Below are 18,845 nucleotides of genomic sequence, written 5' to 3'. Positions count from 1 at the left end.
GTGCGCACAGTAATCGGTGCCTGTTGCTTATATTGTCCGAATGAAATCTTCAATAAATGATGCTGTTTAAGGAAATTACGTTGTCAAGAATACGAGACAGGAGATGTGAAAATTTGCGGTTTAGTGGGATGTGAGCTTCACAAAGAGATAGCGATATTGCGAATAGTAAGCTGGAGGATCTAGTTTAATAAAATAAGTGAAGTTTCATTTTATTTTAATTACATATTCTCAGCGTTGAAATTTGAAATATATCGTAGTTTCTCTTAATTTTGATGAATAAATTAAGAAATTAATGGTTCTGGAAAGTATTTAACCATGCACTTTGAGGGGTTCTTATTGTGGTTTGATGTGTTTTACAGCTAGCGATTATTTTGAAATCACGAATTTTATTTTGAGAAACATGAATGCCCCTGTGCGTTCCTCCCTCATAAAACTGTTTCTTGAGTTATATTTTGTAAAATAAGTAATTTTGGATTTCAGTCAAGTGAAAAATAAGCTGAATCGTTTGAGGGAATAATGGAGAGCGCAAATGAAGATGAACTAATTTATGTAAGTATTATATGATTTAAAGTGGTCTTCTTGTGATCATTTTAGTAATTCCTTAGGGTAGAATTAATAATAGTAAAGGTAATATAGAATTAGAGTTGGGTAATGATAAAATTTAAATAATCGAATAATAAAATTATTATTTGTAGGTAATCCAAAAACATGCATTATTTACTAAAAACTAAATTTACTTGAAACAGAGAAAAAAAATCCAATAAAATTTCCTGGCTTCAAAATCGGGTGCTTATGTAGACTCGTGTTGAATATATCAATAAAGAAAGGAACTCTTTATTCATGCAAGAAAGACTTCGTTGAAGAAAAACTTTGCCGAAGCAAGAATCATAAGTTCGATAATATCACTGAAAAACTATGCCTTTTTTCAGCCAATTCCATAGTCAAACTGGCGCAAATAGGTTTATATATATATTCTCGGTTTTTTATCTGTTTTCCGCGAGGTCAGGATTCAAAAGAAGGTTCAATTTGGAATTCATTGTTAAGTTAATGGAATCAATCTGCAAACAAATCATTAAGATAGTATAACTAAACTAGTGCAGAGAACAAAAAATGTAGATGAAGATAAATACCATGTTTAAGATCGTATCTCTGTCCAGATGTCTGTAATTGGTTGGTTGATTCCATGTGAGGAATTGGCCTCCTTTTTTTTTTCAGACGAATTAATGATCTCTAACTGACTCTTTCAAATAATTTTAATCTCTAGTCAGCCACTTTTGCAAAAAAAAAAAAAAAACGTAAATCGACATGCTACAAATTCACACTTGAAGATGCCTTTTTGCTCTTTACTTTTTTTCTTCTTCACAAATATGTCAAAATATTTGCATGCAGTTTGCAAAGAAGTGATATGAAACCTCATGGTTTTACATTTTCCGGAAAGTAAACGTGAAATCTAAGCTTGAGGCTTAACTTCTAGAAGCAGTACTTCTGGAAATAGTTACAGCAACATTAAAATCTTACTTCTTACTATTACTTCTCGGAAGTAGTACTTTTAAGACCATACTTAGATAGCGACTCCGGCATGATGAAGAGGAGATTCCACACATCCACGCAGGAATACTAATACTTTAAAATGAAGCTGAATTAACAATTTGGTTTCTCAGGGGGGAAAAAATGTTAATGTATACGGATGATTGATTGCGTGATATCTTTCATTATTATATCAAGATTCAGAAACGAAAAATGTTCAACATGACTGATACATTTTATTATATCAAACAGTTACACGGTCTGCTACAGAGTAAAGTACCCGGGAGGTAACAAATAACGTTAGAACAACGTGTTTCTTCTTGCTTGGAACGCCGTCTGCTGGTGAAATGGACTAACAACCCAGTAACGAGAGTATGGCACATCATTAACAGGAGGACTCTGGAAGAATTCGCTGACCGACCCACGTCACAGACTTTTTCAGCCCGCCTTCCATCGCGGATCCAGGAGGTTCTTGTCCGTTTGTACTTGATTCACTGCTTCCGCTGCCTAACGTTCCTAGAATGAGTAAAGTTTAAATATTCACTAATAATGATATATACATATAAATATAATAGATTCATTAGTAGTATATGAATATTGTTGTTATATTGCCGCTTTTATTAATTTCACTTGCTTAATTCTATTATCTTTTATTAATTCTTAACTCGTTCATTACTATTACTTGTAATAATTTATCGAATATTACTGGTGCACAGATACTATTTTTCTCGAAAATTACAAGTCGTAATGGAAAATATTGAAAACTAAATCAAAATTTAGAATGGAAAAGGACAAGAACTTGCATGTATTCGTTAGCTCAGGGATTTCAGATTCTATTCAAAATATGGCACAAGTGCCCCATCAATTCTTCTTTATGACACACTACAAAAACTGAACAATCTTAGTACAAGTTTTGTTTTTTATTTGTGTTTACTTACCACAACTTTTCTATTTGCATTAAATATAAACAGTAATTAAGCATTCCTTATAATTAAAAATGTGTTTCTAGTTTTGGTGCAGGTTTGCATCTATGCAGCTACTAAATATATAATTATATACAAGAATCCCTATATATAAATATATATATATATATATATATATATATAAATATATATATATAAATATATATATATATATATAAATATATATATATATATATATATATGATTATCCGTTGTATTTACTCGGTATGAAGATATGTTCATATTTTTTACTGACTGCATTCCGAGAATTAGACAAACAATTAATTTATATTTAACACACAACATGTTTCGTCGGAAAGCCGACTAAACATGAAAGTTTCGTCGGAAGGAAGAGGAAAGAATGAAAGGAAGAGCTCAAAAAATATTTTTTAGCTCTTCCTGATGAGGAAGAGCTGAAAAATGAACTAAAAAGAACCTTCGCAAATAATGGCTACTCTTCAAAAACTATTAATAAACAACTATACCACCGTCATCAAAACAACGTGGAAACACAGGACAACTCCCAAGGTTACATCAGCTGGCTCTCCCAGAAACTAAGAAGAATTTTGAAAAATTTTAACATAAAAATGTGCTTTTCTACTCTTCCTAAACTCAGATCAATTCTAAGCAAACCAAAAGAGACGCACAACCATCTTCAGTTTCCAGGGATGTATAAAATCACATGTGACTGCGGGAAACCATATTATGGCCAAACTGAGAAGTCCATCCTCCTACGTCTCGAGGAACATCAAAGGGACATTGCTTACAACAGAATCAGAGCAAGCGCCCTCTCAAGCCATGCCCTGTTCTCAGTGAACACAAATAGTGACGGCCGGGAACATGAGATAAACTGGACCACAACATCAAACCTTCATATATGCCACGACGAGGTAGAACGCCGCATAGTTGAGTCTAAAGAAATTGTCCTTGACTCTCATCACATAAACAGTAACCTTGGTTATAATTTACCGGGCTCATTTAGCTCTGCTATCAGATACTGGCGCACTCGTGAAGTCACACGCTCGCAGATGCCTAACAATAGAACTTTAGCCGATAAGTTTGAACTGTAGCTTCTGTTCAAACTTATCTGTAGTTTATAGTCGATTTTGTAGTGGTACAATGTATCTTTGTGGTGTTTTTTATGTTTGCTTCCAATGTTCTCACGCCTGAAGAAGTCGGCTTTCCGAGGAAACGTCGTGTGTTAAAAAAAATTACTTGTTTGCCTCATTCTCGGAATTCAGTCAGTAAAAAATATGAACATATATAATAGTTGCTGCTTTCCACAATTCTTATCTGTTTACGCTAGCACGTAGGTCTATCCGTGTCATGCGACTTTCAAACCAAAATCCTACACAATGTGCTAGTTAGCCTTATTCAGGTAGTGTACTATGCCTGCGTGTATTCTCTGGAAGGTCCAGGAACAAAACTGTGCCATCTAAGGATCTGATCGGCTAACACAACCTTGAAAGTTGAAATTTTTTTTTTTTTATCAAAGCTTCCCACTTTTCAAATTCCACTTTTATCAAAGCGGAATTTGAACCTATTAAGCTTTCATTTAGTTGGAAGAACCTCTGGTCTCTCCAACTAAATGAAATCGGTAAACCAGCAAGAAGGGAATCGTCAATACCGACTGATCTCGAGGCAAAACAAAGAATTCTTTAATATCTAAAAAACTAAATAAAAGAATAGTATATGTATCTGCTCAGATGGTAGAAGAACACATATTTACGAATTTAAAAAGCTGTAAACGACAATATATATATATATATATATATATATATATATATATATATATATATATATATATATATATATATATATATATATATATATATATATATATATGTTATAAAATATGTTATAATTTAGGATTGGAAGAACCTTTATAAGAGCTTTTCAACTAAAGGCGACTTAACCAATCTTATAAGATGTTCCAGGATTTTTTGCTCAGAAACTTGGAATTTTTAATCCACGAAATAAGTAAACCTGCCAGAAGAACACACAGAGTTAATAATAATAATAATAATAATAATAATAATAATAATACTTATATTCTATCCATAGCTGCTCGGCGGTGATTCAGAACAACCCAGCCGAACCCTCAACAGCAATGCATACTGGACGCCTATTTGTCTTCTTTTTTTATCATCATCATGCGTTTCAAGGATTTAGGCCTAGCGTGGCCTGTTCCGGCCTTAGACGTCATCGTTTAAGAGGACGTCCTGGTTTTCTTTCCTTATTATTTTACAATTAAGAAAAGCCCTAAACTCAAAGAGCTATCGTGGATGCTTATATAATACTCTAGTCTAGAACAGGATTTTACAAACATCCATGCCAGAGGTGGGATTGGAACCCACAACCTGTTGGTTAAAGAGCGGTATACTGTCCACTAAGCCAAATAGGTGGATTGTGTATATTAGGATTTTGATGTTATCTAATAATTTGGTAGATGGTTAATAAGCAATATACGAGGGTGGTCTGACAAGTTCTCGGCCCAACAATAAACAAACGAATTTATAATTTCAAAATTGTTTTTATTTTTCAACATAATCTTCCTAAAGACTAATACATTCACTCCAGCGATGCTCCAGCTCCATTATCCCGTCCCTATTGTAGTTCTGAGTAAAATCAGCAAAATACCCCTCTACAGCTGCAATCACCTCTTGATTCGAAAAAAAAACACTGACCAGCGAGGAAGAGTTTTAGTTCTCGGAGGAGACAGAAGTCAGAGGGAGCCAAATCTGTGGAATACGGTGGATGTTCCAGCAATTTATAGTGCATATCCCTTAATTTTCCCATTTCCAAAATACCTTGTGGGCAGGTGCATTATCATGATGAAAGTTGATTTTTTTATTCTGCAAACTGGGTCTTTTCTCACGAATGTTTTCGTCTAGTCTTGATAAAAGATCAGAGTAATATTCCCAGGTTATTGTTTTACCCTTTTCAAGATAATTATAAACAAAATGCCTTTATCATCCCAAAACACCGATGCCATTACCTTTCCTGCTGATGGAACCGACTTTGGCGCTGAACACCCGGCTTCTGTCCACTGTTTTGACTGCTGTTTGGATTGTGGTGTGTAATGGCGAATCCAAGTCTCATCCATAGTAATAAATCGACGCACAAAATCAGTTTTATTCTTGTTAAAACGTTCCAAGCACTGTTCAGAGATTTTCATGCGTGTGCGTTTTTGATCTGCTGTGAGCAAGCGCGGCACCCATCTTGCGCAAAGCTTTTTCATTTGTAATTCTTCATGCAAAATATATCCTACACGTTCTTTTGAAATGCCTCGTCTCAGCAATTTCACGCACTTTGACTCGCCGGTCATCCGATCCCATTTGGTGCACTTGATCAATGATTTTTGGTGTTAATTAAGTTAAGGGGATAATAAATCCTTCATTATTTTAAAGCCGGATACGAAACTCGGAGATCGAAATCTAAGAGTTTCATGCCGAAGAACTATCGGCGAGTCCAAGCATAAGTCAACACCTGGGTAGTACAACACTAGGGCAACTCAGAGAAAAGGTGGAGCAAGCTCCATCACTATCCTTAATATTTTCTCATAATGTAAAACGCAGCTCCTAGGAGATGTATGACTGTTTTACATTATGAGGAGAGGTCACTACCCCATACCGGTTTCGACCTTTATTGAGGTTTACACTTTTTGGACTTCCTTCACGTGGATCATCTTCAAGGCTGGTAAGGCCACGTTTAAACTCGGCAGCCCATTTCTTAATTGTCGAAAACGAAGGAGAAGAATGCCCATAAACTTTTATGAGCTTCAAATGAATTTCTTTTGGCGTTAAACCTTCTTTTACAAAGAATTTTATAACCGCACGTTACTGAATTTTATCCATTTCAAGGGATACAGACAACACTTTTGCTTCAGACAGCTGTATAAAACAAAATGCTTGATAGAATGACTTGCAGTTTCACATGGATGCTCATGACAGATGTACCAACTTAAAAAAAATCTTGCTGATAGTGTTGTTATCTATGGTCGAGGTCGAGAACTTTTCAGACCACTCTCGTACTTGGTGAAGAACTTTGGACAGTATTAAATACTCAGATGCTTTTTTTTTTTAATTGTCTAAATAATTTTATTGAAAAATCATCTCTTCACTCTCAGCAAAAGTAATCTTGCACCTATATTTTGTTTTGAATCGAGGTATCGGCCTTCCCCCCCTTTTTTGTGCTGCAGTCTTTGTTATAGTGTGTGTGTGTGTGTGTGTGTGTGTGTGTGTGTGTGTGTGTGTGTGTGTGTGTGTGTGTGAGAGAGTGTGATGTAATAGCAGACGTTGCTATTCAACTTTTTTTATTTTATCTATTATTATTCTTTTATTTACGAAAAGCAGATTATAAAAATGTAGAGATTCGAGAAAACGGCATTTGATTTAAGTTTATTCTTTAGTATGACGTATAGAGGCAAACACAACAAAAGGTATAGTAGGATGCTGTTACAGGTCTGCAGGTACAAAGGAAGCCCAACAGGAATTTATCTGGAAATTAATTCAGTAGTCACCAAGCAAGCAAGTAATTATGCGAGTTAGCTATGCCGCGTCTCTAGTCTGGAAGGAAAGAAGGAAGAAACAATATGTGGAAGGAAACGCATGGAGTTGATAAACCTGATGAGGAACAATTATCTTTGATAACATATAAAAGTGGGATGTGGAGATTAAGAGCATTGGATACGGTGATACCATCGGGCTATGTGACTAAATGTGGTGGCCATTCTATCTACAGTTGGAGAGAATGTTGTGACACGGATGGTAGTCAGGCAAGTGAAATTTTTTTACACCTTAGCAGAGGACGTGTTCAATTCCAACAAGGAAATTATATTTTTTCCCGTGACATAGGCCCTTAAGCCCCACGACTTACCTGGATTTTATTTCGTAACCTGAATTTTAGGACAAGATCTTATGCTTTATGTTATGTGCCTAAATATTCTTGTGCATAAAGTGATTGTATTTATTCTCCTGTTGAAGTTTTCACTCCCGATAAAAAACTGCGTTTCCAGGAGAAGAAAACTCTGCCACCTCAGTGACAAAACCTGGTAAAGTTTCTTCGCGTCCTACATAGGGATTGGAACCCAGGGATTAGTCGAATCCGATTGAGCTGTAGAGTCTTGTGAGGATATTAAACTTGCAAAATCTTGATATATCTTTTAAAGCATTCGAGTGTGCACATCATGATTTGCGTATTCTGAGAATGTTTAGATATGTCTAGAAGTATTAATAATAGTTGGTTCAAATCCTATTTAAATAACAATAAACAATATATCAGCTGCGATAACATGAATAGCGCAACAAAAATATAAAATACGGAGTCCCACAATGTTCATTAGCATGACCCGTCTTATTTTTAATATATGTTAATGATCTGTGTGAATGCAAGCTATTTGTCAAGATGATATCGTTCTCTGATAACACGGCATTAATAAATACTGGGGTGACTTTTGAGAATTTAGAACATAGGATCATCCATGACATGTTGAAATGAGTGCTTTGGTATCCAAAACTGTAGCTATACGAAAAAACAAAGCCGATAAAGCATTTGGACCGAACTAAAATTCCATATCTTATTTTAAAAAGCAAGCTGAAGTTCGCAATTAATAGAATGTTAAAAAAATTGTCAGTGCAGCATTTTTAAAATGCTTATACTATTTAAGGATACATTCTTCATTGCAATAATCTTTTGGGGCAGAGATCATTATAACAACCTATTCCACTAGTGTTTTTGCCATTCTTAATACTGCATTATGCCTATACAGAAACAATCCCTATGTTTGTATACTGTTTGTAAGAAATACCATTGCAATTTTTTCTGTATATGATGTAGATTATGGTTTGCACCATTTCAGGAACGTCCTGCTAGTTCCAAGCAAGCAAAGAAATCTTTTCAACACTTAGCAATAAGCAGCTACAATAAACTGTCGAATGAAAATTAAACTCTGTAAGCTCAGAATATGCATTTATAAATAGAATGAGTGATTACTTCATGGGACGAAATTTATTTTAAATGTTTATTATAACATACTATACCAGAATTGTTATATGTTATGTCTCGGTATGTTACAGTATCCATGTTGCCTGTGCTGATCTTTTGATCACACACAGTCATTTGCTTTACAGCGACTGTGGGGGCTATATTTTTATTTTTCGAGTAGCTACTATGGCTTTTGTCCTTGGTTACATTATACAGTACCTTCAATCTATTTTTTTTAAATTGTAATGTTTTTATTTTTACGTTTTGATATAATCCCTTGAACCGTGTATTATATTTGTAGTATTACAGTTACTATCTTCATTACTTGTATTGCTATAATGTTTGTGTTGCATCACTATTATATTATATTTATATTATCTCTTGTAATACTTCTTCCATAATACTTAATACATATCAATTTTCAAATCGATACTTTTTTTTAACATAAACAGCAGTTGAACTGGACTGCATGTGTTGAAGGAATGTGAGAAAGAATTTATACTATATCTGACGTAGCAGTTTGCTTTGAGTCTTGAATCTGGTACAATGCCAAGTGAATGAAAAGAGGATAGGATAGTACAACTACACAAGGGTGAGGTCGAAACGGATGCAGCAAATTACAGGTGAGTTTGTAATTCTGGAATGATTGCTAAAGTCTCGGAAAAAACCATTAAGATCAGAATTCAGGAGTGAATAAAGCGCGGTATGAAATTTCATTGAGGGATAACATGGGTTAATAGAGTGAGATCTCGTAGTAATCCACTTACATTTTATAATAGTAATGACTGAGTACAGGCAACGATTTAAAAACAGCTACTACCTGATGATATTATTTGACATTACACACATTTAACAGAATACCTCACTGTAGGAGAGAAATATAGTCAATTAGTGATGATGTAAAGTTAGTAATAGCGGAAAATAATTGGTATGGAATAGCACAACTGGAGAATGACTTCAATAGATTAGGGGATTGGATGAGGAGAAGAATGCATGAGGCTTTAAAGTTACAAATATAAGGTTTTGGCTTTTAGACTGAAAAGATTGCAGGATGTATATAATGTTGATGGAGTGCCTTAAAGAAACCGTAGAGCTTGTGATCTATTGAATTCCAAAGACAATAGAAAGGATATGTTTGTTTGCTAATAATATGACGCAGTTCAGGAAAATGGAAGTGATGATGATGGTTTTAACGAATTGCATATGAAAATATAAAGGAATAAGTGCTCGTTGTACTCCTCTCCGTTGTTTTCTCCGCATTAAGTATAATGGTCTGAAATAGTCAAATAAGTTTGTCAATAACAAGTAAGTCAATCCTAACTATATATATATATATATATATATATATATATATATATATATATATATATATATATATATATATATATATATATATATATATATAGTCTGTTATGTTTGTAAATACGTCTGTCCCTTGGCGTTTGTCTGTTTTGAAAGGAGGAACACTCGCGTTTCCGCAAGGAAAAGACATGTATTCTTCCTTCATGAATGGGTCAACTCGCACTCTACGAAGAGTTCTTATAAATGTTCTTTATGTGTTCGATCGAATGGCGATCATTACATTCAAAGGTTGTCGATGCACTGCAGAGAGTAAATGACAACTTAAAATGCTAGCTGCATTTTGGAATGGATATGAAAACTATTTCTGCTTTGAAAGTATAGTGTTGAAATAAGTATAGAGGCAGATATTGCGTATCATTCTTTCTTCAACATTATTATTATTATTATTATATCACACCTCCATGGAGTCCAAAGACTCATCGAAGGAGGGCATGAACTCTGCAACTCTTTGTCTCACTACTCCACCAACCTTCATCTAACATCATCTACCGCCGACTACCACCACTAGTGCTTTCACAGACAATCACAAGCATCCATGCCCACGGCGGGATTCGAGCCCTCAGCCTTTTGGCTGGAGAGCGGATGCGCTAACCACTCGGCCAACCAGACCGGCACTTGTTGTCAGTCCATATACTTGATACTTGTTGCAATTCGCAGATTTATTCCTAGAGTCGATTATACATTTGCACTGTTGTGTACATACTGATATACGAACGCAGCATACGTAATTAGATGTGTGCAAAGAGATAGACCCGAGTTAACTGTATATCTATATACTATTAAATGCAGGTGCAGAGTTTCGTACTTCGACAACTGACTTATCATAGAATGCAATATTACCGACGTATCCGTTCGTGATATTGAAAAAGATTGTATCGCACGGTCAACTCTAGGCAATGTTATAATCCGTCGGAAATGTGAGTGCACCCTTATTAGATAAGAAACTGTTGAATGACTCAGGAAGCTCATCAAGAATGACTCATCAAGGGATACAAAAATGCTACTGAAATCTTTGCAGTCTGAGGTTCAAATAGGCTAAAAAGGGGTAGGAAATTATGTGAAGGACTGCACAGTCTCTCTTTCTATGGAAGGACAGCTATGTATAACTGAATCAACCACATTACTCAAAAGTGCTGATTACAGGTATGGAGAAAAGTGGTGCAAAGAGTCAGAACTCGGTTCTATGGAGATAGGAACCACGCCACATCCTTTTCCGACTGAATGGGTAAGTGCGGATGTAGAAGATTTCTGGGAAACGTTTTATGTCTCTGGTCATCATCGTAAATGTGAAATTTTCTGGAGGAAGAGATTTAATGGTTTGCAACTATGACTCTTGCTATGGACTCGAAGTTTTGGTGACTAGAAATGTGAATGCTGACGAATATGAAACAATTCCTACTAATGCAATACACTGTGGTAGTTTTAGGAAGCATAATACTGCGTCTTTCAATCCCAAAATTCGCAAGTCATACTGCAGGTAATATTGCGACAGGGTTAATTAAAAATAAAATAATTAAAAACAAACGCACTTGACAGCTCTGCACAGGTTCCCGATTTCAACTAAATAGAACTCTTTGGGATTAATTGCTTCGTATAAGATCAAAAGCGAATTCCCACAAATATACGACATGCACATGAACTATTGACTGTGTTGATGATCCAAGTTATCTAGCTCATTACAAACTGGTAGAAAGTATGCCTAGAAAGGCAGAAAATGTGACTAGGACCAAAGTAAGACCTATGCATAATGAGGTTTGTGCAATTTAGGTTTGTCATAAATACAATGCAGCCTAATATATTCCAACAATGTACGAGTATATTAGCAATGGTTTTATGTACATTCCACTCACACATTCTCTATTGATGTGTATATATATCATTAAATTACCGATTCATAATCATAATAATCATATTACGTATTATTTATTATTTAATAGATATTTAACTCGAGACAAACCTTTTAATGAGAATCATGTATCTAAAAGTCACTAATTCTTTTATTCATTAATAAGAACTTATTAAAAGCTCATATAATCTAATTTAACAAGAAAAAAATCAGTATAAAGGAATGCATTATTTTGCCATAGTACAAATGATAGCACATTACAGAAGAGCTTATTTTAAAACAAAATAACGAACTAATTTTCATTTTGAAAACATTTTCTTGGTCGGATAAAAAATGAAGAAAATAGGATATCCCATTATCAGAATATCCCTATTAAAAACGAAACTCGACAGAAGAGAAGAAATTATATTTACAATCTCTGATGAAGTTCGTTCTAAAATTATTATCTAAGGAAAAAAATTCAGCATATAAATGAATGATGAAATGAATATATTTCACACGGAATAAACATATAATAGTGAATATTTAGTGATATTTATGATAAATATTTCTCATGATTTATGAGAAATCATTTAGAATAGAAGTAATTTATTATTAACAGGTAAATATATAGAGTATATACTGATAAAACAATGAGAAGATTGTCAGTGACAAAATATCCGTATATCTAGCAAACGTTTCTGTAATATCCAAAGAACAATAAGGACTTCAATAAAACCAGAAATTAGAATCCCATGAGATAGTCCGTATGACTTAAAGTAGTGAGCTCTGAATAAATCATAGTTCGTCTTTACACCCTTGCGCTTCTCTTAAAGAACATTGAAGAAGCTAGCATAAGAAGGTAACTGCATATCTGTTTCTCTGGCTTCAAAAATAAATGAAACATATAGCAGCAACTCATAAGCAGCACGGTGATAAATCATGCTTATAGAACAATTTCGTAAACAACCTGACGAACCAATATACAGTCATTCAAATCTATCAGGATGAAGAATGACAGCATCCATACCGATATAAAAGACAAAATAGTTTAGCCTTATATTATTTACAGAGAGAATTTAACCTAATCTCAAATTAGCTTCTAAATAACTATTATATTAAACATTAAGAAATCTTGCTTCATCATGCTTGAAACTCTATTAAAAGATTCATGTTGCACTTAAAAATATGCTACCGATATTTTTAAGTGCAACAAAACGGAATGGTCACAGTAATTCTAGAATCCTCAAACAGCACTCCTTTGCAACCCAACTTGAATATCATTATCTAGCATTCAAGAATAATTACCAACAATTGAATATTTACTAGAGTAAACCTTAAAATACTAAATTATACCAGGAAGACTACTTTCTAACAAATCAGGAACAACATTATCTGAGCATAGAACAATCCACATGCGAAAACAACTAGGCAAACTCGTCCCTATTAGCTTTCGTGATATTATAAAAAAAAATATAAAAAAATTAACATTCTATGCAGCCCTAACAAGGACTTTATGTCACCTTCAATCAAGAGGTAATAATTGTGCTTCATACTACTGAACCACTACTGACTTGCCTCAAAGGCTATTTTACCTGCAAAATCATATACTACAAAAATTATGTAATATTTAAAAACGAATATATCAAGATGCTACACGAGATATTAAAATACAGTCAACCCTTGACATACGTCCGTTTGAGTTACGTCCTCTCGAAGATACGTCCGTGATTCCATAAGGAAATAAATAGCTTTTGCGGCTATACTTTCGAACAAGACGCAAGCGAGCGTAAGGTAAAGTATGCACAGTGGCAACAGCGCTTTCAGCGGCAACCTCCCTCGACATTCAGCACGCCTTCAACAGTTCCGCTGTTGATTTTATCTTTGAGAAATGGATTATTTGTGTATTTATCGTTAAATATTTCGAGATGTTTTGTGAAACATGGTCCCTACACGAATAATAAAAATAAACCTAGTGAAGAATCACAGAAAAAGAGGCCAGCAATTGATCTTGAAATGAAGTTGCAAGTTATAAAGCAACATGAAGCTGGTAAGCCCGTCAATATGATCTCACATGACTTCAGATGGTCTCATTATACAGTGACGACTATTTTGAAAAATAAGGATAAAATCGTAGAGGCTGTGAAAGGATCTGCTTCCATTAAATAGACGATAGTGACGAAGCAACGACAAGGTCCTATCGGTGATAGGAAAACGCTACCTTGCATCATGGATAGAGGACCTGAACCAAAAGCGCATATTCCTTATAACTGTGACCATAACCGCTAAGGCACTAAGTCTCTTCAACATGTTGAAGGAGAAAACAGAACCCGATTATGACTACGAATTCAACGCTTCTTTCGGTAAGTTCAAGCAGCGTTTTTCGCTGCATACTGTGATAATGTATGGGAATCTGCAAGTCCTGAGAGGTTTGCCAAGGGGTTTGTGGAAAAACTGGATAAAATTATTACGGAGGAAAATTATTTGCTACAGCAAACATTTAATATGGATGAGATATCCTTGTTTCAGAAAAAAAGGCCCGAGCGGACTTTCATCCACAAAAAGCAAAAATCTATACCTAGTTTCAAAGATCTTAATGCCCGTATTACGATTATGTTACGGGTAATGTGGCTGGATATAAACCGAAACCATTTGTGATATGGCACAGTGAGAATCCACGAATCTTCAAAAACATTAGGAAGCATACTCCCAGTTCATTATCGGAGCAATAAGAAGGCGTGGATGATCAAAAATTGTTTGAGGATGCCTTAATCAACTGTTATGCGAGTGAAATAAAAAGCTATTGTGTGAAAGAAAATGTGGAATTTAAAATTTAAAATTTTATTAATTCTAGATAATGCTCCAGGTCATCGGTCTTATACGTCTTATAGCAGTGATCTTCACCAAGTTTGAGATCATTTTTCTCCCTCCAAACACTACTTCATTGATCCATCCGATGCATCAGAGAGTTCTTGCAGTATTTAAGACTTATTATCTACAGAGAACTTTTTTCAAAAGCCATTTCTGCTACAGAAGGAAATGACCAGACTCTCATGCAATTCTGGAAAACATTCAATATTTATGATGCTATTAAAAAATTGCTGTGGCTTGGGATGAAGTGACCTCTCAGTGTATGAGTGGCATATCGAAAAATACATTAAAAAGGTTTGTGCATGATTTTGGAAGTTTGTAATAGTGGGCCTAGCAAACAATCTGAATCTCGAAGTGAATGATGACGACATAATTCAATTCATAGAAAGTTCCCCTGAATAGTTGACTAACGAAGAATTGGTCGGACTGGAGAAACAACTGTTGCAGAAGATGAAAAATAAAAGAAAGAACAGGGAAAAGAGAAATAGGAAGAGGTAGTTAAACAATTTACAGTGAAGGGTCTTGAGAAATGTTCTTTGCAGTTAGCGATGTTCTCAAACTGGCTGAAGACATGGACCCCAATGTTGAACGCTACTTAATAATAGAAACGAAAGTACATGATGAGTTTGCTTGCTTTGAACAAATTTATGATGAAAAGAAGAAGAGCAATAAGTAAAGCACATTGGAAATTTTCATCAAAAAAAATTAAAGGTTACACCAGAAGAGCCACAGCCTGATCGTTCACACAGGGAAAGTAATGAAGATGTGATTGTGGAGGAAGTTTGGGTGATTATTCTCCTGTTTTATAGTGGCAGTAACACACAGTACAGTTTTATAATAAGGTTTAAAAATTAAAATGACAGTATATTTATTCTGTCATAATCCCTAACTCCTATAACTAAGTTGTTTTAATGTATCGACTTACGTCCTGCTGAATGGAAGAACGGAAACCGGACGTAAGTAGAGGGATGACTGTATATACAGTATTTACTGAATGCTGTATACTTTATTAAAATGTTTAATAAGTATTTAAAATAATTACTTAAATGTAGGTTGCATTTTTAAAAAAAATTAAATGATGTCTTGATCTTGGGAAACAATCATAAATCTAATATTCTGTTGCAAGAACATATCTCGTGAATGATTCAAATTGTTATTTGTTACTCACTTTTATTATTCTGAATTTATAAGCATTATGCATATTAATTACACTTTTAGCCATCTTCATATAAAAAAAACATTGGCTTTAAAGATACTTTAAAAATGCAGGTACTCATCATTCTGTGCTGCATTAAAATGTAACTGTACCGTTTAACTAAAAAATCTCATAAGAAAAATTTCTTATGTATTAAAAATATATATCCTTTTTTATATGTTATCCTTTCAGAAAGCAAGAAATTAGCTACTACTCTCTGATGTTTTTTTTTGGTACAGTTTGTTTCGCTTATAGTTTATAAAAATTTAACAGAAGAATTTACATTTACTTTCTGTGATTAAACAATGCTGAGCATGTAGCCTCTTTTAAACTACGCATTGCAGCTGGCGAATTAGCCAGTATCAGACAAATGTGAAAGTTTTATTTTATTTTTTTATTTCTCATAACCTAAAACTCGGAATTTTGTACCAGTTGAATCACAGTACTTAGAATCGGAGTGATAACAGATCTAATTTGGACTATGACCATCCTTGTAATGAATGAACTGAGACTCGACATCCCGATACTAAACTATCATTTTAAAAATGATCCATTCAGCTGTTTACTTTATTGAAATTTAATAATATTATGCAATTTTATATATTCGTTGTTATAATCCAATTCATTGTCAATTAGAGACACCTACTTGTAGTCCAAGATTCATTAGTGAGATATAATCACGAGATGAATGTAAATCTAATCCCTTTGTTCTGTATCTTCAAATCTCTGAGATCTACGCTGTCATCACCTTCAGCCAACAACACATTCTACCCCAATGTCCAAAAAATAAATTTTCTAACTCAGTTGCTTACACACCTTCCCACAATTTATTGGCGATGGTTCCATGCTCTTCGACGGGTTAAAGATAGTGGGGGGGGGGGGAAGAATAAGAGACCATCTAGGTATCTCTCTCTCTCTCCGGTAAACTACTCTACAATTTTGTATACCATCATATCATCCTTTCTGTCTCCTATTTACCAAGATGCGCAAATTATATTTCAATATTACTTTCTTTACTGCCTTCCGAACGTTTTCTAAGGCTTGCTGCCCTCAGTATAGACAATCAGATATGTGTATGTGCACAGTAGTTCAGCCTAATCGATGCCCTATACAGCCGACATAATAGTAATATTACGCAATAGTAAGAGCGGCATTTTTGTGCCGTCTTCGTGACTTTTCCAGCACGTCCCCTGAATATTAACTTTCCAGCTGCCATTGTCTCAATAATCATTACCTTAGCCTTTTTGGGTAGAGTGGCATCCAATGCATTTACATTCTTAGTTCCTAAGTATAAAAGTTACATTTGACAATGCGGCTGAAATTTTGGCTCTTCTTCTTCCTTACATGCCAAATTCATTCAAATCGTTTCAAAGTCATAGTATCAGCATAATTACTAAAGGTTTTCACAAAATTTTAATAATCTTGAAGCAATGATATCACGATGAACATCAAGCGCAATATCGCTAACTTTAACTGCAATATCATTATAAATCATTAAATTATGGTTAGGCAAGGACAAGGACAATGTCTGAAAATACAAAATACAATAGACGCATCCTCCATAACTAGCACAATACCTCCATAACCTTACTCTTAAATAAAGAATGAGTACACAATCTTCTAATAAACTTTAAAGGCGTTTACTACACATTAACACTAACGAAAAGGTCTCGATAAACCTCGTAAGGAAACCTCCAATTTCCATGACACAGCCTTTAGTGACAGCATGAACACTGACAATCTGCAATGCAAATCGAAGGCAAAATGTAAATAAATAAGCATGAATCCCTAGTTAACTGGGATATATGCTTATTTCTAGCATAAACGTTTATTATGCTTATGCCCAAGAAACACTGTAAGATGACTTACTTTATTGAAATTGTTCAAAATGACTTCTATTGAAACGTCTCACCACTAACGCCCTCACGTCCTTGAAAGTTAGTTCGTGGGAAGTGTCTACGGTGGTTGATGAATGTTCAATACATTCCTGTAGTTCGTTTATTAATATTCCCCACTGGTGTATAGTATATCAATGATTTTAAATGTCTCCCCAAATAAAAATCCACTGTATTCAGTTGACCAAGGTGGCATTAATTGATCCACATTTACCAATCGATTTGTCAACATACTTTCAATCAAGATCACTTTGGGCCTCGAATGAAGTGTGGTGAAGCTCCGTCATGCGTGAACCACGTTTCTCTTCAAATCCAAGTGAACGTCATCGAGCACATCATAGAAGATGTTTCGTATTGGATTTTGCAAGAAGTCAAGGTATAAAAAGGTCCGTTCTGTAAGTTCTCCTTCCAGGAATGATACCTGGAAGAAGAAGTAACCAAAATTAATAAAAGACCAGAAGTTTGTTTTATATTCTGATAGTTAGATGGATATTAGAAGCAGGTCAATGGAACTAGAGAAGAGAAACCAGTTTCGTTTATTAACATTTAAGTACCCAAAAAAGATAAGCTTAGAAATTTTGGAAGGCTTATTAAAAGAAGATATATTACGGGTAAAAATTAAATGGGGAAAGCAGTTAAAGTCAATCTACGACGGACAGATTGAAAATCAGGAATTAAATATCTGCCGCATTTCGTTAAAGCAGACTGCAGACAAAAACGAGTTCTCGGGTAAAAGACTGAAGAATCTACATTACGTATATATATAGAAAGCATATTCGATGCTACTACTCTTATTCTTCCATTATCCATAAGTTCAAATTAAAATCGTGATAACTCAAAACTCGTTCTTTCATGGTGACTCGACTTAAATCTACTTAAATATGACAACTTTAGCGAAGAAAATATAATCCTCTTCAAAAACTTGTTAAAGAGACTATATTACTAAGTAATGTTTAATAAAAGCGGTAAACGAAACAATAGAAAACCGGAAATGCAAAGAAAGTTAGAAAAATAAGAAGCAGAAAACTGCAAGTCCAAAAATTGTATAAAGATAGGCACCAATAAACTGGCCTAAATGAAACAGAAAAAATAAAAGTTAAATGCCTATTTGCATTAATCCAGGCGAAGGAATCAAAATCAAAGGGAAACAAACAAACAAAAATATAATTAAAATACAGCTTATGGAACAAGAATCGCGGAATTGGACCGCCTGGTTGGTGTTA

General features: G+C 34.4%; 1 protein-coding gene across 1 annotated transcript in view; it reads right to left on the bottom strand.

Annotated features, from left to right (window-relative positions):
- Nucleotides 1-1,743: 1,743 nt before the first annotated feature.
- Nucleotides 1,744-18,845, bottom strand: part of LOC150097450 (rho GTPase-activating protein 100F-like) — a 90,270-nt gene continuing 73,168 nt past the window's right edge. The window contains exon 7 of the mRNA XM_090406921.1: nt 1,744-2,043. Coding sequence (XP_090263047.1) covers nt 1,913-2,043 — 131 coding nt within the window. The 3' untranslated portion in view covers nt 1,744-1,912. The remainder of the gene's footprint in view (nt 2,044-18,845) is intronic.

This window comes from Typopeltis vanoorti, chromosome 17 (genome assembly GCF_054136105.1).
Source record: "Typopeltis vanoorti isolate ZY-2024b chromosome 17, IOZ_Tvanoo_1.0, whole genome shotgun sequence".
NCBI classification, from domain to species: Eukaryota; Metazoa; Arthropoda; class Arachnida; order Uropygi; family Thelyphonidae; genus Typopeltis; species Typopeltis vanoorti.
Note: the sequence above shows the minus strand (reverse complement) of the source record. Positions and strands in the feature narration are given on the sequence as shown.